General features: G+C 39.0%; 1 protein-coding gene across 2 annotated transcripts; it reads left to right on the top strand.

Annotated features, from left to right (window-relative positions):
- Positions 1–259: 259 nt before the first annotated feature.
- Positions 260–20,683, top strand: TRMT6 (tRNA methyltransferase 6 non-catalytic subunit). Of its 2 annotated transcripts, none has more exons than XM_067565331.1 (11): positions 260–434; positions 4,776–4,903; positions 5,326–5,435; positions 8,700–8,791; positions 8,876–8,959; positions 10,558–10,682; positions 13,821–14,191; positions 14,587–14,672; positions 16,717–16,819; positions 16,901–16,987; positions 19,821–20,683. In XM_067565331.1, the coding sequence occupies exons 1-11, from the start codon at positions 334–336 to the stop codon at positions 19,992–19,994; spliced, it is 1,461 nt and encodes a 486-aa protein (XP_067421432.1). In that variant the 5' UTR covers positions 260–333; the 3' UTR covers positions 19,995–20,683. The 2 variants fall into 2 exon arrangements, with proteins under 2 accessions (XP_067421432.1, XP_067421433.1); XM_067565332.1 differs by lacking the exon at positions 260–434 and adding an exon at positions 3,644–3,714.
- Positions 20,684–21,180: the final 497 nt, after the last annotated feature.

Below are 21,180 nucleotides of genomic sequence, written 5' to 3' on the forward strand. Positions count from 1 at the left end.
TGGCGCCGGCTTTGTGTTATTACTTCCGATTCCGGTAATAATAACCAATCACAGGGTCGGGTTGGGTCTATGCCCCCGCCCCCACCCGTTGCCATGGTTACAGTAAGACACTCCCCGCCCTCTTCCGCCGGTGAAGGCAGGGCTCGTCAGCCGCGGCCTATCACGTGATATTCCCTACCCTCCGAGGTGCGCCTGCGCGCACCCGACCGCCGCCAATGGCAACTGAGGTGGGAGTTGGCCGCGCGTGCGCGGGGCGGGTTCTTCCTACGGGAAGTGGCGTGGGGAGGGCGCACAGGGAAGCGGCTGCAGAGTGCGGAGCGCGCGCGCGGGGCCATGGAAGAGAGCGCGAGGCCGGGTCTGCGCATCCGCGAGGGGGACTGCGCCGTGCTCAAGCGGGACGAGGTCTTCAAGGCGGTGCCGGTGCTGAGGCGGAGGTGAGGGGGAAGGGGAGGGCGGGGGCGCGCGCGCAGCCGGGCTGGGCCGGGCCGGGCCGGGCTGGGCCCCGCTTCTCCCCACGGGGCAGTTCTGCCAGCGCCATCCCGGGGGCGACCCGCCTGGGGCTAGCGCCGCGGGGAGCGACCGAGCCCGGGCCGCCGCCTGGCCGAGGAGCTCCTCTGAACGCTGCCCCGTGTCCAACGGCCCCGGTGACGCCCTGCGCGGGGCCGAGGCCGAGGCCGGGCTCGCTCCGGGGCTCGTATCTCGCTGGTCGCTGGCGAGCCGCCCCGTGGGGGGCGCAGGGGGCAAAAGGCGGGTCCGTGGCGCGAGTGCCGCGAAATAACTTTTCGGTGTTGCCAGCGGGTAAAGGGAAGTGATTGTTCCCCTCTGTTGGGCACTGGTGAAGCCACATGTGGAGTATCTTGTCCAGCTTTGGGCCCCCACTACAGGAAGGATGTGGACAAATTGCCCTCTGCTGGACTCTTTCCAAGGAACATGAGGAGGGGGCTGGAGCACATGACTCCTGAGGAGGGCTGAGGGGACTAGGCATGTTTAGTCTGTAGAAGAGAAAAGTGAGAGGGGATTTGATAGTGGCCTTCAGCTACCTGAAGGGGGGTAGTGGACGGGAGTTACGCAAAGTACACAAAAAACGTATGTAACTCCCCTCGACTGCTGAGCTTCTCTTCTGTGCTGCTGCGCTACTTGTGTAGCTGGTCTTAGTATGTCAATTTCTGGATTGACTGAGCGGATCTTCACTGACCGCTCAGTCGATCTAGAGAAATGGATCTGACAGCCGCAAATTTGCCGCTGGCTAGTCAGTGTAGCAGTAGCCTCTGTGTCCCGTGTTCTGCCATAGACCCTCCTGGCTGCAGCAAAGGTGTGTGTGTCTGGGGACTTCTGGGTAGGGGGGGAATGTTGGCTACTCAACCTCTCTCTGCCCTAGCATCTTGGCTTCAGTCTTAGTGGTGAAGAAATAATCAGTTACTTTACCCTTATCCCAGTCTCAGTTTGAGGAGGCCTCGTCCCCCAGTACATACCTCTGTTCACAGCTTTCCCAAGCAGCAATACAGTAAAATTCATATTATTCTTTTTAGTTTCAAATGTCCCTGGGATTCTGAATACTAGTAGTGAAAAAACTGTCAGCACTTTGTTGTGTTTGTTCTGCAGCTTCTTGGTGAAGCTATGAATAGTTACAGAGCCTCCAGAGCAGACTGCAGATTTAGGAATACATCACTGCGTTAGTTCATATTTAGTTCACATTTAGAATGTTATCCTTGCAACTGTAATGGCTAGAAACTTAACTGAAAGCTTAGAGTCTGTAGAAGTTTTTGCTGCTCTCTATGGGAAAGTCAATTTTTCAAGCTCTGGTCACTTTTCAAGTTAAGCTTGCACTTTCAGAAGAAGTGAAAATGTTTGAAAACCATTGTTGTACACGTAATACAGCTTTGACAGGAAAGAGAAAAAACACATCCAACAGGCAGATTTTATGTGCAATGCTGTTTACCTTCTCTGTTAACGTGGATGACTGGTTAGAACAAAAGACTGGCAGGCAGGACTCCTGGAGTCTGTTTACCATCTCTGTCATGTCTGCAGATGGGCCACTTATCTTCTTACCCTGTACTGCTATCTTGCTAAGACTGTCTACTTACTATCACTCAAATTTTTAGACAAAAGTGTTGGAATAAGTTAGTGATGAATTTTTGTAAATAATTACTAAAAACATCATACTTAGTATAGTGTTATTTCACTATAAGCAAAATCTTCATACCAAGAAGTAGGGCTTGCAAAATTCACTTGCCAAGAGTGAGTAGCAGTCTTTTCTGGGCAAGTTCTGTGATTTTTATTTTTGAAAGTTCTGGTTATTATGGTTGTAAATTAGCTTTCCTAGTATAAACTGATGCAAACCAATGCTGTGCTGAATCTGTTGAGACTGAAGTACCAATTCATCCCTACGCTGATGCTGAGCCAGAGACCAAGAAAAAGGAGGGATCTTCACAAATCTGGGGCTGTCAGGGTCTGCTTTGGCTCGTTGATATAGTAGAGTAGCCTCAGGAACTCTTCCAACTAATTTGCTAGTAAGCTGCAATTCTGGACTGTTGTGGTGATCAGGATGTAGGACTACACCTTACTCCAAGCTTGTCTTCTGTGCCAGGGAATCCTATCTGGGGTGAGGAGGCTTCTAGCTATATCGTTAGAAGAAATATGGCCAGGTGAGAGACCTAACAGTTACTCTGCACTCACTTTATGTCTGGTATATCTATGCAAAGTGGCTGAAGAGTAAGTGGTGAATTGCTCACAGAGAATCTGAAATAATGGCTATGAAAGTGGTAAACTCTGTCTTGCGTTGGAGAATGTTGCATTTGCATTGCAAAGGGATATCCGTTTTGACGGAGATGCTGTGACATCTTCCTGATTGTGCAAAGAGACTACTTCAGTGCTGTCACTGCTTTTCAGGTGGTGGGAGAAAGCCAGCTATTTCTGCTGTGATGTACAGATGCCACTTTTGGTGAAGATGCCTTGCAAAAGAGGCTCCCACCTCTTCCCTATGGAGCAGAGAGTAGAGAATGCCTCCCAAAGTACTTCTGTATGTGTCTTCATCTCTTGCAACTCCAGCAGATGACTGTGGACTTGTGTGTCTTGGGAGGGACAGTGTTAATTGAGATCATAGAGCTCAGGCAGTAGAATACCAAGGTCTTCAGGCCCAAACAGCATGGAGTACCTGACTAGATGGAGACTCTTTTTGAGGGGGCCATGGCTCTTGCCTGGGAATACAGATAGGAACACTAAACAGTGTGCTCTAGGCCAGAAAATATGTTTAGTCTTTAGCTAGTAGGTATTGGGTAATTTTTTCAAAGACTGACAAGTAGCATGAACTCCAAAATAATAAATCTCACTATTACACAGCACTGTTATTAAAAAAAATTTTAAATCCCAAAAGCCATAGACTTTTTTACATTCAATTTCCAGGAGTCTTCCCCCCCACCCAACCTAAATTATAAATGAAAGCACAAGATATAAGAAGAATCAATATTGCTACAGGAAATTAAATAGCTTCAATATTAAGCAGGTTATTGTACTTCACAAACTGCTAAGAGTGAGCAAATTCAAAGATAAGTCTGACTTCAGGCTTATGAATTCTTTCTAGGTATTCTGTCTACGTGTGCATCACCATGAAGTCTGAGGACACGTTCATATACATTTGCCTGGCTTTTAAGTCACAGCATTTCTAGTATTTAACCTTGCAAAATTCTACTTAAATGGGGCAAGTGAGTGTTTTAGGTAAGCAGGTAAAATAACATCACTACCATTATTAAGATGAATAGACAAGTGCTTTTTTTCATTTGGACCAGTAAATTTTGTAGTATTATTGCATGGTTGATTTAAATATTTGATTGCATTTTGGAGTACAATGATCATTGCACACTTAAAAATACATATGAATTATAAATTCCAAGCAAAGTAGTGCTAGGATATCAAGGAACTTTCTTTGCCTTGGTTTTCCTGTTGGTGAAGTTGGTCCTATTTATGTCTCTTATTGGTATTGTAAAAGAGAGTCTGGATACAAACCTGTCTATGGCACAGGAACTAGTAGGTACACTGTTAAATGAATCAGTGAGATTCTGCTTAGCATAGGAGTCCGCTTGCAGGATCATGGCCTCAAGGAGTACTTTTGTTTTTTATTTTATTTTTTTTAATCTCTAAGAGTAAACCAAAATGCAAGATTCCCTTAATGCTGAACTGTAGGAAAGCAATAATTTTCACTAAGTTGTGTGTGTGTGTTGAGGAAAACAAGTCTTTCCACCTATTACCTGTTTCTTAGACCTTTTCTCCAAGTCTGTTTTAAAGTCTTTTCAAAGGGGCTCTGCAGGATTTATAGATTTCTAAATCTCCACTCATCTTCCCTTTCTGAGCGACGGGCTCCAAACTTAACCTATTTCAGCTGTATTCTTCCATTTTCAGTCTGACATTTTTGACCTAATTCTTATTCTAAAACCTAATTCAGGACATGCCATTATAATATCCTGGAATGTTTCCTTGGAAATCAGTACATTAGTAATACTTCTGTGAACTGAAAATATATATATTTTTCTTTTATTTTCAATTTCTTTGGTCCTTTAACTTTGCTCCACTCCTGGTCAGTTTCATGCTGCCATGGACATGTCGATAATGGTAATAATGAACAATTATTTACTATACTTGTAGAACATTATATTTGAACTTGGATTTTATGGTAATTGTTAATTATAATTAGGTTTTAACATCCTGTCTGCCAATCTCTTGGGCAAATTGATACTGAAATGATGATTATTTTATTAATTCAGTTTTAAAAATTCTTTCAGAAAAGTTATTTTTGAAAAACAGTGGTTCTATCTGGATAATGCCATTGGACATATTTATGGAACAAGATTTGAGGTATCTAGTGGTGGGAGCCTTCAGCCAAAGAAAAAGATGGAAGAGACTACCACAGGTATTTGATGAAATTGGCTTGTGGTTGGAAAAACTGATGCCAAGTAAATGGCTTCCTTACTGAGAACAAAGAGAGAGATTATTTTTTCATTAGGAATTTTATGAACTTGCTGTAGTCATATTTTGTCTGTTATAAAAGTGCACTTTTTTGTCCTGCTGTGCTAATGTTTCAATGAAGAGTAATGAAAGGTTTTTAATATTGATGTGAGAGAACTTGATCTTGGGTAAAGACATACTTTATCTTTATTTTATGTATTATGGTTAGCTGATTGCTTAGGAAACATAATGTAAAGCCACTAAGCATGTGGGATGCATCCTTGGAGGTCACCTTTCTGTGAAATTAAAATCATACATTTCTCCAGTTTAAAAAAAAAAAAAATTGTAGAGCTAGAGTATGTTACAAATCTATGTCCTTTTCTTTAGAAACAAAAGAAGCAGGTACAGATAATCGTAACATAGTTGATGATGGAAAGTCTCAAAAACTGACTCATGATGACATAAAGGCTTTGAAGGACCAGGGCATTAAAGGACAGGTAACATTAATGTTTTGGTGTCGTTTCTGTGCAACCCTGATGGTTATATTTGAATTTATGAATTAGGGCAATTTTTAAATATTTTAGTAGAAACATAAACTTCACTACTTTTTTCTTTATGGCATTCTGTTTGTCACTTTTCCTTTCTACATACTTCCTCTGTAAAAGTATTTTTACAAAGACAGTATTTTCTGGAAAGTCTTTCAATTTAAGTTGACAATTGTACAAGTAGAGAGGAACATGCTTTATGAACTTTTATCACATTCAGAATTGTCATGACATCAAAAGAAATGAGGAAACCCAGGACATCAGAGAGATTGTATATAATGTACACAGTGTTCTCATTCAATTTTTTACTTCATTTACATAAGTCAGATATATAATACAATATTTTCATACTACAGCTGTATATTAAAGATCATAAAATGATATATATAACTATCGGAGGTCCAAGAAAGAGTTAGAGACATGAAAGTATGCAAAAGTTAATATGAATGTAGTAACACATACTTTTAGGTGGTATCTAGAAAGCAGACTTCATTGATAAATTTGTTTCTACATGTATCTGCATAGCTAAGTGTTAAAAAGAAACATTTTCATGATGTTCATTTTGCTTCCTTGAAGAAGGAATTATCCAATTCCATACTCTGGTAACAATAGATGAAAGGATTTTAAAGTGTTTTGTAACACTCTCCCCCTATACAATTTTGGGTATGTCTCTACTGCAATTAAACACCTGTGGCTGGCCCATGTCAGCTAGCTTGGACTCACATGGCTGTTTAATTGTGGTGTAGACGCTTGGGCTGAAATCCAGGATCTGGGTCTCTTCCCACTCATGGGATCCCAGAGCCTGGGCTCCAGCCTGAACCCGAACACCTACACCATAATTAAACAGCCTTGCGAGCTTGAGTCAGCTGACAAGGGCTAGCCACAGGTGTTTAATTGCATGTAGACATACCCTTCGTCATATAAAACTTTCTAATTTCCAGCGTTTCCTTTCTGATAGAGGTTGGGGAATGTGTTACAAGAACATAGCAAGTTTATTTGATATAAATGTGAGGTCCAGTTTTATCTTCCTGTTTGTGGCTATTCAGAGGCTCTTGTTGCTTGCTTGCTTGCCTTAGATAGAGACTGAAGAGTTTTCTTTGTTGTTGTGCAGCTGTTGATATCCATCAGTTTTAAAGGAGTGTGCTAATCACTTTGAGAGCTTTGATAACTTCTGTTAATTCTCATTATCTATTGTAGAAGACATATCTACTGGATTATTGCTTTCCTGTGTATTATCAGCATCTCTGTGCTATACTGTGTGCTGTATTGTTAATACAGTTTATTAAAGTATTCTACTTCGTGGTAACTGTGATTTCTGAAGTCTAGCTATGGACTTCACTTCAGTTGTGATGTTAGCTTCCATAGATATTGTTCCTTCATGAAATTGCAGTTGAAGTGGTAGAAAGTTAATTAATATCTGTGAGCTGCATTTTCTTGTGTCAAGTTTTCATAGATGCTCATAAATTAAAGGTGGAAAAGGATTGTTTCTAGAGGGCGCACCAGATTTTGAACAGTGATCAGTATCTACAATTGGGACCAGATTTTCAGAAGAACTCAGCTCCCTGTTAATGGACACTTCATTTTGCAGCCTATCTGGCAGCTTGAGAACAATGGAAGTTCCTGAGTACTGAGTACTTCTGGAAAAACTGGCCACTTAATTTAGATGCCCAGTTCAGAGCAGAGTTCTTCTGAAAGTGTGACCGCTTTCTTATAGGTGGGGCTAGTGGTAGAGTGGCCCAGATTGTCATGTACACTGGAAGAAGAAAACTGCTTTATGTTTCACAGAATTATAGATTTAGTGATTGAAAAAAGCCATCTAGCCCTGTTTCTCTGTCAGAGCAGACTTGTGTCTTGCAATTTTTATTTTCTTCTCTAGTGTTATGTCTAGATTTTTGTGTCCAGAGGTAGCAGGCTTCCCCCATTTCCTCTGGTAGACTTTTTTAATATAGATTTGAATGACACATGTATGTGTCACTTGAAACTAGAACACACTTCTATTGTCACTTTGGGCAATTTGTTTTTAGACATTTTCTAAACTCCCTAAATTAATCCTTCTCCTGCTACCTCCATCATCCAAAATATATCAAAGGGAAACTACAACTCGAGCTAGTTAATTTTTAAAAAGTTAGTTAAAAGTAGTTTCAAATACTATACATCCCCGTAATAACCACTGCCAGTTTTTGTGATTTTAATTAATTTTACTATTTTTAAAATATTTGTCTGTCTTCTGTAACTTTTCCTGAGATTCATACAGAGGAAACTGACTACAGGGAAAACTATGAAATGGGATGTAAACATTAGTTTAATTAAAAATCCATTTAAACGGTCTAAAAATAGAACATTTAAAGGGTTAAACACTCGGGGGTGGAAGCCTTGCTGGGCTCATCTCCTGACTGCCAAATGAGAGCTGCCTTGCTGCGGCTTCTTCCCACCGCGATAACTGGGTAGCTCTCACTCGTGGGGAACTGAGCGGAGCCCAGCTACAGCTAGCCAGCGCTCTGGACTTCGCGCATTCCTGCCAGCAATAGATGCCCAGCTGCTCTCACTGGTGGGGAGCCAGCCCAGCCTTTGCTTCCATCCCCCTTCCCCCCCCCCCCCAATTTAAATGGTAATCAGCTGTTTAAAATGTTTAAACAGCTGATTACTGTTTAAACAGTTAATCTTTTACATCCTACTATGAAATCAACTATATACAAATTATTAATTGTCCAAAGTAAACAAACTGAAAATATGGTGATTCTTTTCTATTTCAATTATAGTAATCTTAAATGATGTTGGTAACAATAGAAGATTGCCATATATTTATATTGCAGTAGCACCAGTCAGGATCAGTGCCTCATTTTGCTAGGCATTATACACACACCCGCACTGGAAAGACAGTCCCTGTCCCAAAGAACATTCTTTGAGTGATTTTTTTTAAGTTGGCACTATTTCTTCAAAGAATGTCTTTCTCTTCATTTGTGCTCTTTTTTAAAAATTCTCATTTGCAGTTACATAGTACTGTTGACAGAGACAGATGTCTTATTTGCCCCATTAATTAGTAGAAATTTACCAGGCAAACTTCCATTGATGTTAATGGCAACTGCATACATAAATCTGTAGTGGGTGAGAAACATTTCCTATATTAACACCTCTCTAACAATATATACTGTGTATGAAATAAAATAAGAAATAAGTGAATGCAATAAAAAAAATCTTCAATCTTTCTTTCCCAAGGAAATAGTTCAACAATTAATAGAGAACAGTACAACATTCCGAGATAAAACAGAATTTGCCCAAGATAAATACATAAAGAAGAAGAAGAAAAAGTAAGTTAAGTTTACAAAATAGGAACGTTTAAAGGTTCTCTAACTTGTTGCACTTTAAGAATATTACTGTATTTTTACTTACAGATATGAGGCAGTTATTACAATTGTAAAGCCCTCTACCCGCATTCTTTCAACAATGTACTATGCAAGGGAACCTGGGAAAATAAAGTAAGTTATTCCTTTTAAAATATAATAGGAAGATACATTTTTTTAAGAATGATTGGAAACGTGCTTTTTTTAAGTTATGTATTAAAATGATGAATTATACATTTATTTTTTCCTGTTAATACAAAATTTCTAAATAATGAAAAATAACTGAGGGAGAAAATGTGAACTAATATCCCATTGGACTGGGTGAGAAAAGTAAAACATCTATGTGAGACCAGTTTTGCCTATCTCATCACACAAATCCCCTCAGCTGCTGCTGAACACATTGTAGTGAACTGCCAGTTTCTGGCCATGTAGGATCCTGCCTCTGTTTAGTGGGTCAGCAACCAACAAATGGGGCCGCCTAGCAGAAATGGAGGAAAAAGTATATTTAAAAAAAAATTTTTTTTTCCCAATGTTTAAAAAACATAATTATTACTTTCTAGAAGCCTCACAAATTTTAAAAATACAGTTGAGGTTGAAAACAAATCTAGCCACATTTTACTTTATTTAAATGTATAATGCAACAATTACCTACTGGTGTATAGTATAGTTTTTTGTTTTGTGTTTTTCTCCCAGGCTACACTTATTCATTGGTTTGGTTTTTTAAATCATATAAAGTAGCCATAAGACTATTGATGAGATTGCAGTTTATAATGTTAGTCATGATTGTTTATTTTTTTGTATCTTTTCTTTCTCCCCATTCTTTCTTTTATTTATTTTATCCATCTGTTAACTCTTGTCATACTGTAAGCTTTTTAGGGCACCGACCTTCTTATTACATGTATATAGCACCTAGCACAATGGGGCATTGATTTCGTGATTGAGGCCTCTAGATGCTACTGAGAGAGAGAGAGAGAGAGAGAATGAATTGAAAATATTATAAAAATAATTACAAAGTGTTCATTACTAGGAATAAAATTGATTTTAAAGACACTTCATGTCCTTACAAAACTCACTCTGTTTCACAGAATTATACAATAATTATACAATAATACACTCTGACAGCTGTATATTGAGATCAGTGTAGACACCATTTCATCTCCTACCCTATAATATTGTCACTGAACACTCTTCTGTTTATTAAATGCCTCACTACTTCTAATTGCATGTTTGCTTTGTTCTCTGTCATCTTGGTTAACAGACTCTTAGTTGTATTCTACTGTACTCTTGATTCTCAATACCATTGATATACTTCCTGAACAATTCCTTTGGCCTGGTCTACACTCGCAGCAAAATTCAGTGGCAGTTGATGGGAGATACACAAGCTACATAAAGTACGTAGCTTGCGTATTTCCCGTTGACTTTCTAAATTCTAATTAGTGCGGCTTCCCCCCTACACTGCACCAATGGGAAATGCCCTCCCATCGACGAGTATTAATCTTTTTGCAGGGGTGGATTTACTGAGTCAACTTCTGGATTGATTAAGCGGGTCTCCGTTGCTGCTCAATCGATCCCACAAAATCAATCCGGCGGCACCAACAGTGCCTCCGTGAATGAAGACATACCCTCAGTAACCTGCCTCTTGCTAGTGACAGCTTTATGGACCAATGCACCATGCTTTTAAGTCTAGACAAAGCTGTTTGGCACTGAAAGTAAAAGAACAATTTCTTTTCTAGCTATTTGCGATATGATACTCTAGCTCAAATGTTGACTTTGGGAAATATCCGAGCTGGTAACAAAATGATTGTGATGGAAACTTGTGCAGGCTTGATTCTGGGTGCTGTAATGGAGCGAATGGGAGGTAAGTAGTACAGCGGCTCTAATGATATATAAAACTAAGGCTTGTTTGAAACTGAGGCAATAAGTATTTATTTACAGTACTTTCTCTTAGTTTAAAACAACACTTAATTATTTGCTTGTACTTTCTGTGGTATTTAAAGAGACACAGTCAAATTGAAAATCATATTTCCGTTTGAGAAGTTTGCATTTAAGGTTACTGCAATTGAAAGAACATAGAAAAATATATTCTCTTTTCAATTTGTTTACTTTGTATGTGTCACAGCACTTTGTGTATACATTTTTTTAAATGTTGTGTTGATGGTCCATTTCAGTTCCTGTCTCATGCATTAGCATGGTGACATTACTCTCAAATGGCTTTCATAGCCCATCTGCAAACTCTTCCTCAGGTCCTGCAAGAGGGAGGTTACCAGTAACAGCTAGGGTAAAACTGAAATTTGAAGAGGCAGCAGTGAGCCCAAGTACATAGGGAAAGTTCTTGGGCCTACCCACCCTAACAGATTGCCTAAAAAACATTTATGCAGCAAAGCAAGGGGGGGAGCTTATATTTTAAGAGTTTTTTTTTTTTTTTAGGGAGTGCTATCAAATTTGTTTTTTTATTTAAAAAATTCAACTTGACAGTTTCTTATTATTATAGTGAAGTGTTAGTAAATGGATCATGTAAGTAAACGATACATAATGGGCTGTTTGTTCGTCAGCAGATATACTCACACCTGGTGTTTGTTGAGGCACAAGGTGCAGCATGATGCCTTAAGTACTCAGGATTCCTATGTGTTGGCTGACAAATGCATGCCACATTGTTAGTTTTTTAAATGTTTTGACAATCCTCCTTTCAATTCCCATAGTGCTGCAAATTTCTCATTGCATTTTTTATCAAAAACACAGAGCAGTGCCAGTAAACATAGTAGAAGTCATGGGTTACTAAATTTACTGGGACTGCTCCCTGATTTTTCATTAAAAAACTTCTCCTCCTTGCCCTTCCAAGGAGGCGCTGACCATGTGCAGCAGCATCCCACCCTCTGCCCCTGCTCACCTAACCCTAGCACAGTGCAGAGGAGTGGGGTGGCCTGGAGAGAGAGCCAGCCCCATGCTAACCCGGCAGTTGCAACTCCTGTGGTTCTTGTCCCATAGGGCTAGGCCAGATGCCCCACTCTGGGCATTGCCCCACTCTGGGCTTTGAGACTTGGCGTTCAGCATTGCAGCACCATTCAGGTTTAGGCCCCGCCCCCCTCCAATGACAGAGGGTTCAGCATACCAAATCAACATAGTGCTGTGATCCCACGTGCCAGATTGCAAATATCTGAAGCAGGGAGGGTGAACCCAGCCCCTTGGGTCAGGCGCTGCTACTGCCAGGTGAGTCATGGCCATGGAATATAGTCACAGACAAATGGGAATCATGCCATCTATGACTTTCCCCCACTGTGAGAAACCTGCTGTCCTAGCCATTGGCCTCAGTGACTTTGGGGTAGTTGGGTTACTCTCTGAAGCAGAGGGAATGAGGTAGTAATTTCAAATTAATTAATTATAAACATTTGATAAATGTTTGTGGTGGAGTGACCTTGATGTTGAAAGGGCTGTAAATCTCACTGCGTGCATTTTTAATGTCCTTTAAACCATAGTTTCTCAACCTGTGGTATGCGTACCCCCAGGGTATGCAAGACACAGGCAGGGGGTACCTGGGGAAAAACAGAGTGAAAGGGAGGCAGGCAGCAGCTGCCCACTTCTGGGGAAGCTAGGCGGTGTCAGCCCACTTCCCGCCCAGTCACAGCTCCCAGCTGGGAAGCGAGCGGCAGCCCCCAGCTTCTGGGGAAGGCAGGTGGCAGCCCCTTGCTTCCTGCCTGGTCACAGCTCCTAGCTGGGAGGTGGGCAGCAGCCTGCTGCTTCCCACCGGGTCTCAGCTCCCAGGTGGGAGCCCAGTAGCAGCCTCCTGCATCTCGCGAGCAGGCCTTACAGCTGGGTGACAGCCACCTGGGCCCTGGCTCCAAGCCGAGGGACAGCCTCCTGTGCCCCAGCTTGAAGACAGGCAGCAGCTGCCTGCACATGTCCCTGGGTCCAGCCAGCACAGAAGCCTCCTCTGCCCCATCTCGGATTGGATGGCAGTCGCCCACCTCCCAGGCTGGTAGCCAGGCAGCAGCTGCCTGAAGCTTGCCCAGATGGCAGCCCCCCTCCCTGGCTCAAAGCCCAATGCCCAGAAAACTTGTCAATTTCACTGCTCTAGCTGAGCAGTGAAATTGACAACTATGACAGCCCCAGATTTCACCAGTTACCTCTTTTCCTGTTTCTCTCTCTCTCACCCTTCTTCCCTGTCTCTCTCTCACCCCTTCCTCCTCTCAAATCTATGGCATAAAATTTGGCACAGCGCTTTATATTCCCCATCATTGGCATGCCACTCAAAGCCTCCTAGCTTTGGCCAACATCACCTCTAGCCCAGGTACATACTTGAGTTGGTGTAAAGGTGGTAACCCTACCCACACTAGATCTGACATCTGTTATATCACAGCCTTATATACTCAGCCCTTCTTCCAACATATGGCTCACATTAGTCTGTAAATATAAAATCCCGTGGAAAATTGAGTATTGGGGTACTTATTAAAATTTTCAGAAGTTGGGAGGTACTTGCTTTTTACAAGGTTGAGAAACACTGCTTTAAACTATTCGGGTTACAGTTTTCATCCAAATGATTTGACAAATGTAAACAAAAAATAAGTAGCCAAAGGAAATTTTCAGATTTCTTTTAATAATTTCAAACTTTTTTATAAAGCCAGTTTCATTAGAGTGAGTTACTGCTGCTAACTGATCACATACCATGGTGGAATACAGCAAACCTTAAACGCTTATTTAACAAGTTCATATGGTCTCAAAAAGGTACATTGTGCCTTCTGAATTGTAACCTATTCTCCATGCAGTGGGCTACTCTCCATCTTTCCTGGCAGTCAAAACGGCTTATACGTTAAATTTTGCAAAGGTTACATTAGTATTAGCTTATTTCTCTATTTCTAAATTCATATTTGAACCCAGACCTACGGTGGTGATACTGTCAATACCACTATAATAGATCTGTTCCGACCATGAGCTCCTGGAGGGCACTAGAATCTATTACTGATTACCTATAAATTTGCTTTTATTTATTTCCCATTTAAAGGTTATGGATCCATTATTCAAATGTATCCAGGAGGGGGACCTGTTAGAGCAGCCACAAGTTGTTTTGGATTTCCAGAATCTTTTTTCAACACTCTTTATGAATTTCCACTCAACAAAGTGAACAGTCTTGTCTCTGGAACATTTTCTTCTGAGACTTTGCCTTCAGAGCCTGAAGATAATATTCCAGTGGAAGAAGAAAGCAATGGGTCCCTCGATGAGAAGCAGACTTTGATACAGGAAACAGAAGAGGAATCTAGTACTGAAGCAGTTATGGAGAGCAATGAAACAGAAGAGCAAGAGCAAGAAACAATGGACCTTGCTGCTGAAGATGCAAAATATAAAGACAGCAAAGAAAAAGGAAATAAAGAAAATGTAAGAATGTGTCTTTACTAGCTTTCTCTGGAGTCACTATGAGTATAGGCAAGTTAACTGTATTTCTAAGCAAACTTAGAAAACATTGACCAAAATGCTAGTGAAGTTTTTAATAGACCTCAAAGTGCAGTTTTAAACTGTACAGTAGCTGGGAGAGAGAAAAGCAGGAAAAAAGTATTTTACAATATTGTATCTTGGTTTAAAGCCTGTTTGCTGTCTGCTGAATCAGGGCCACCAAAATAGACTCTTCTTGTATCCATCAAAATGGAGCTTCAAAGTGTTGTATTATTTTGTAAATTCAAGACCAAGGAGCTGCATACGAAGTCATACAAATATAAAAGCTATCTGATGTATCACTGCCACTTAAAGCATTATTTCTGTTCTTGTATGCAAAGATTCGGGAAAAACAAAGAAAACAACAAGAAAGGAGGAGAAAACTGGTAGAAACTGCTGCATTGTTGGTAGAGAAAAATGCTGATGGGTGAGTTTGTGGCAGACCATATTTTTATCTTTAATATAAATATTTTGAAGGAGATAGTTTTCACTTATATGACAGAGCAAAAAGCTATGAAAACACACATCAGTTTATATAGAATAGCACAGTTACTTGATGTGTGGTGTCTTATTCATCTTATCCCTCTCTCTTCACTTTCATCAAAAAGGACAAGAAAAATATACCTGTTCCTTCCTGGAAAGGATACTGATATTTAGTGAGAATTATTAGCTCTAAAATCAAGAATCTCAAACTTTTTCATAGTGTAGACCCCATCTTAATATACTGCTTTGTGGCCCATTTTCTTTCCCACCTGTAATCATAACACATCTCTGGGGAAACTGCTTCTCCTAGCAAATACTTCAGTATTAAGAATATCTGGATATTTTTTACACAATGAGCACTTGTCCTTTTTGAAGAAAAAGATGAAAGAAGGAATCTTTCTTCAAACAAAGAAAAGAAGATGAAAATGAAAAGATGAAAAAAGATTCTTCTTTAAACAAAAAGATTCCTTACAGTATCTATATAGCACTCCAAATTCTACTAGATAACCCTTGGGTATCTTTTTTGTTTTTAAGTCATGCTTGGTTAATTCCTGAATTGATGGTTTTCAAAGGGAATTCAGCCAGTTTTTGCATCTGAAAGGAAGTCATTGCTCTGTGTGGCTTGTCTGCAGAGCAGAAGGGCTTAAGGGCTGGAAAGGAGTAGTGATCTCCCCCCATTTTGTTTTTAGTGATCTGGGCGTGGGCATCAAAATAACTGTATCCATTCCCCCCATTGGGTAAGGTTGACTCTATCTCCAGTATTGTAATCTCCAATGGAGAACTAGTTAATGAGTTAGAACTTTAATGTATTGTTTGGAAATTAGAAAAAGCTTATATAAACGTCTCCCTAAGCACAGTTATCAGAAGATGTTAACAGTATCTTAAAGTATGGTTTAGCAGGTAACTTTTTTAATTAAAACTTTGGAAACCAGCTATTACATTTAAATATAAGCTGCCTGGGTTAAAGAAAATTGGTTGTGAGTATGCTGAAATGAAAAGCCAGAACCAATGATTTACAGTAAAAATTTAACAAGTGAATTTGGAACTAGATCTTTGTTTTATAAAATCATAATGAAGGCAGTTTGGAGAAAGTTGGGTGTGACAATAAGCTTCTAGGAAAGACATAGATAGGCATAGAAACTTTGTATTATATTAACAAGACCAAACTTAAAAACACTTTTGTTTGTCCATATTGCATGCTATTGATGAAGGAAAGAAAAGAAGCATTTTAGTTGTTTAGATCACTGGGGTCATTGTGGGTCTTAAAATTGTTGCATAGTCACACTGGCACTTTTGTGATGCCTTTGGTGTGTTGCATTTATTTATATAACATGAAGATTATTTATCAAGCAGTGGATTGATTTAAATCAGCAAGCAGTAAACCTTGGTTTAAATAATTGAGTGTAATCTTACTTTGCTTTGTACTTTGAACATTTCGTTTAGGAAAATAACTTTCTCACTGGTTGATATAACCATTAAAATATGTTGATTTGCAACCAGATACAGCATTTACATTAAATTTGGTGATACTCTTTGCTAACCAGGAGGATACACTAATCTTATTTAAGCAGTTATACACCTTAACATACATTTATTCAGATTACCTTTTTAAAAAAAAACTGTTGGAAAAGAGTGAGTGACAAACTTTTTTATATACTAGATGATGATTTTTATATGGCGTTATGTCAAATTACATTTGGATCGAAACTGCAATTAAATTAAAAATGTACAAAAACAGCATTTTAAATTTTTATTAGCTAAATTAAACTACCCAACTGGTTACAAAGAAGATATTAAAACCAATGCCCTTAATGTCTATAAAATATTAATAAATTGGAAATGTACTTTGCTCTTTGTTTCTAGAGAACTGCATTATAGTCATTAAAGCTGTCCTTCATGTGATTAATGCAATCAGATGTCCAATGTTTTTTAACAAGTCTTTTGCCCTTTTGGAAGCAGAAAACTAACATGTAAAATTTCTGTTACAGCTTAATTGTAGCCAGCAGGTTCCATCCAACTCCTTTGTTACTTTCTTTATTGGAATTTGTTGCTCCATCCAGGCCTTTTGTTGTCTATTGCCAATATAAAGAGGTAAATTAAATATATATATTATAGTTATTGTGATATTTTAAGTTTGAGACAAGTTTAGATAACTCATTTGTTTTCTTCCAGCCATTATTGGAATGTTACACAAAACTCAGAGAAAAAGGTGGTGTTATTAATCTCAAGCTATCTGAAACCTGGCTACGAAATTATCAGGTAAGAGCTGCAGGGAGTGGCTATATAACAGGGAAATGCAATCTTGTAGAAAATATTGTCAAATACTCAATTTATCATGAATTAGTAGTTTTATCTAAACTGTAATCTCCTTGTGCCTAATTTCTGCAATGTTAGGAGAATAACATGAAGGGCATTAAGAAGAGGTTCTGTAAGTATATTAGGAGTAAGAGAAGGATGAAGTAAAGTGTAGGTCCACTACCTAGCAGAGAAGGAGCGCTAAAAATGGATGACAGCACAAAGCATGATGTGTTTAATGCCTGTTTTGCTTCAGTCTTCATTAAAAAGATTATTCGTCACCGTATGCTTGACACAATTAATATTAACAGCAAGGGGAGAGGATTATGAGCCAGAATAGTAAAAGAATGGCTTAAAGAATATTTAGGTATGTTAGATGTATTCAAGTTGGCAGGACCTGATGAACTTCACCATAGGGTGCTTAAGGAGCTAACTGAAGCAGTCTAAGATCCATTGGTGATTATCTTCAAGAACTCATGGAGGATGGGTGAGATCCCTGAGGATTGGAGAAGAGCAAACAGTATTTATCTTTAAAAAGGGGAAGAAAGAGGACCTGGGGAATTATAGACCAGTTTGCCTGACTTTAATAATTTGTTCTAGTAGCTTTCTAGTTATTGAACAATCAATTTGTGAGCACCTAGAGGACAATATAATATAACCAGCATGGATTTGTCAAGAACAAATCATGGCTAACCTAATTTCTTTCTTTAACAGGGTTACTGACCTAATGCACAGGGGGGAAGCTGTAGAATTTCATAAGGGTTTTGAGACAGTCCCACATAACATTCTCATAAACAAAGTAGGGAAATGTGGTCTAGATTAAATTACTATAATGTGAGTACACAACTGGTTGAAAAACTGTACTCAAGGAGTAGTTATCAGTGGGGTTCACTGAGAAGACCAATTAAGTGGGGCCAACAGGAGTCTGTCCTGGATTCCGTATTGTCAATATTTTCATTAATGACTTGGATAATGGAGTGGAGAGGATGATTATAAAATTTCTGGATGACACCAAGCTGGAAGGAGTTGCAATCACTTTGGAGGACAGGATTAGAATTTAAAACAGTCTTGATAAATTGGAGACTTGGTCTGAAATAAACAAGAATAAATTCAGTAAAGACAAGTGCAGAGTATTATGCTTAGGAAGGAAAAATCAAGTGCACAACAAAAAAAATGGGGAATAACTGGCTAGACAGTAGTATTGCAGAAAAGAATCTGGGGGTTATAGTCGGTCGCAAATTGACTATCAGCCAACAGTATGATGCACTTGCGAAAAAAGCAAATGTCAATCTGGGATGTATTAACAGGACTGATGTTTTTAAGATACAGGAAGTTATTATCCTACTTTACTCAGCACTGCTGAGGCTTCATCTGAATATTGTACCAATTCTGGGCACCACACTTTAAGAAAGATGTGGATAAATTAGAGACTCCAAAGAGAGCAACAAAAATGATAAAAAGTTTAGAAAATCTGATCTATGAGGAAAAGTGGGTTTTGTTTTGTTTTGTTTTGTTTTGTTTTTAAAAGCATGTTTAGTCTTGAGGAAAAAAAGACGGGGGATGGAGTGACCTTATAAGTCTTTAAATGTGTTACGGGCTGTTGTTAAGAGGATAATGATCAGTTGTCCTGCCTTCGGGGAACAAGAAATCTTCAGGAAAAAGATTTAGGGTAGATATCAGGAAAAACATTGTAGCTATAATGATATTTAAATACAAGAATAGGTCATCAAGGGAGGTTGTATTGAAGGTTTTTAAGAACAAGTTAGACAAATACCTGTCAGGGATGACCTATGTATGCTTAGTTCTGCCTCAGCATGGATAGATGACCTCTTGAAATCCCTTCCAACCCTACATATCTAGGATAACATCTAAAGCCAGCATTTCAGGTATTGTCATATATGGTACATCTCCTAAAACAAAAGTAGCAACAAGATTCATGTCTCTGCATCTGAATGGTGAAAACTGGTGCTAAGCAAGAAAAACATCCATCTTGGCTTCTTTTATTTTTCTTTCTCTTAAGAAAAAGGGGGATGAGTACAGATCTGAGGTTCCTCATAGCCTTAAATCAACAGAAACATCTTTTTGATTTATAAGCAGATTGTCCATCTGTTAAGGAGAATCCTGCATTTTATTGACTTTCTCCCCATCTGTAGATTAGTTGTGATCAATGAGGAATTTCTGTATGTTGGTTTGGGGGAATTTAGGGATGATTTAAACTATTAAAGTAGAAGTATGATAACAAAGATCATGAGGATTTTTTTTCATACTGATCTTAGTTTACTTGGTAAAGTTAGCACCTCTGTTAAAGTTTCTTACCATTCTGGTAATTCAATGATGGTGGAGATGATAGATTTGGAAACTAGCAATAGACTGACACTACTGTGTTTACGATTTAAGTAATATGGTGTGTTTAACAAGTGGAGCTTTTGGGTAGTTTTTTGAAAGGTCCAGTGATTGGGAACGCAAAGGAACATGTGATGCTTTCAACAATTTTTTGCTTGAGATGTCCTAGGTGTATAAATGTATAACTTCTATGGTAATTGAATGACAAAACTGTTTTTCCCCAGTGATGGCAAACTTACATCCCTGTGTATTTCTATAGCCAGAGTCTGAAAAAATGAGTTTGTCCTCAAAGGATTAAGTATCAGTGCATAATACAAATGTACTTCTCAGACCTCCTTTGGGTTTTATTGCTAAAAGATTCCAGTCTTTCAAAGTTTTGCCTAAATTCCTTTTTAAAACATGCTCACACAGAAAATGATTCCTCATAGAGAATGTTTGTTTCTTCTTTGTGAAGGTCTTGCCAGATCGCAGCCATCCAAAACTGATGATGAGTGGAGGTGGGGGATACCTTCTGTCAGGTATCACTGTCACTATGGAGAAGGTTCAATCTGATGCCAGCAGTTTAGAAGCACAGAAAATTGAAGAGCCAACATCTAAAAAGCGCAAACTTCAAGAGCTTCATTGTTAACATCTGTAGAATTTATTTGCTTTTCGTTCTCCGGAGTCTTATAGTTAGTAATGTAACTAATGTACTTTTCCATGCTCTTGACAACAAAGAAAAGTGCACCTGTTACACATCTGCCATCAGACACAGAGTTGTATCTTAGAGAAGATTTTGTCCATTTCCTCTGGTAACATGACAGGAAGAAGGAGAGAAATTTTAGAGGCAACTTTATGTCAGATTCTCTTTGTTGACATAGTCAAGCAAGAGACACATTAACAATTCAATAACTTCAGAAACACTTTCTGATGAACACATTGAGAGAGAAACTATTGGGTGACAGCCATGGATCAATGAAACCATCTTTGGTTGTGGCATGAGTGAAAGGACTTTGAAGTCCTTTACAGAGTTAGAGTTTGAATTAACATACTTAATTTAGCTTTTTGTTGTTTTACAACCACAGCAGATTAAAATATTTTGTACAGTAATCTGCTTCCCTTCTCAGATACAGAACCCTGCCATTTTAAGTGATTTTTTTTAACCAAGCAGAATGAATGCAGCAAAATCATGCACTTTTATTTGTAATGGGAAAATGAAAAGAAAGAGAGGATATTAAAACCAAATAATCACATCTTGGCCCCTTGTTCCTGAAAGGAAGAAATGCAAAATGTCCAGGTGCATGTTTGTAAATTAAAATACCAAATGTTTAAAATGTTTCTATTGGTTTTGCATATTTTCTTTTTTGAAAGCTGGATTTGTACTGGTTTTTATTCTTTTTAATGTGACAAATTTGAAAACTTTCATATTTATTTTACTGTTTTGTCTTTATGATATCTAGAATTTAATTTGCAAAACACTTCACATTTGCCATTTCAATTAAAACTCTCAAGTTTTCTTCTAAAAAGAGACAAATTTTGTTTTATATTATTTTGTGGGGGTGAAAAAGCTTTTAGGTGAGAGGAGGAGAGGTTATGATACAAAACCCCCCAAATTCTGTATCAGTTGCTTGGACATCTAGACCCATATGTCTCCTACTGGAATCAGCAGGCTTCTGCTTGATTTCAGGGCTCCAGATACTAATGGAGGATCAGAACTCAGGGATGAAAGTTATATTTCAGGTGTGTATTTTTAAAAGCTATTTAGACTACATTAAAATATAAAGTGTTGCACATCATTAAACGTAAAGTTAACACTTTTTGACATACTACTAGCT

This window comes from Emydura macquarii, unplaced genomic scaffold (assembly GCF_026122565.2).
Source record: "Emydura macquarii macquarii isolate MOO-44397 ecotype Brisbane River unplaced genomic scaffold, CSIRO-AGI_Emac_v2 contig_2676, whole genome shotgun sequence".
Classification (NCBI taxonomy): Eukaryota; Metazoa; Chordata; order Testudines; family Chelidae; genus Emydura; species Emydura macquarii.

Excerpts from the sequence above, each read along its gene's own strand:
- TRMT6 (XM_067565331.1), top strand. The coding sequence starts at position 334 with ATGGAAGAGAGCGCGAGGCCGGGTCTGCGCATCCGCGAGGGGGACTGC. Across the intron at positions 5,436-8,699 it reads ACCAGGGCATTAAAGGACAG|GAAATAGTTCAACAATTAAT; the intron begins GTAACATTAATG and ends TTCTTTCCCAAG. Across the intron at positions 10,683-13,820 it reads TGTAATGGAGCGAATGGGAG|GTTATGGATCCATTATTCAA; the intron begins GTAAGTAGTACA and ends TCCCATTTAAAG.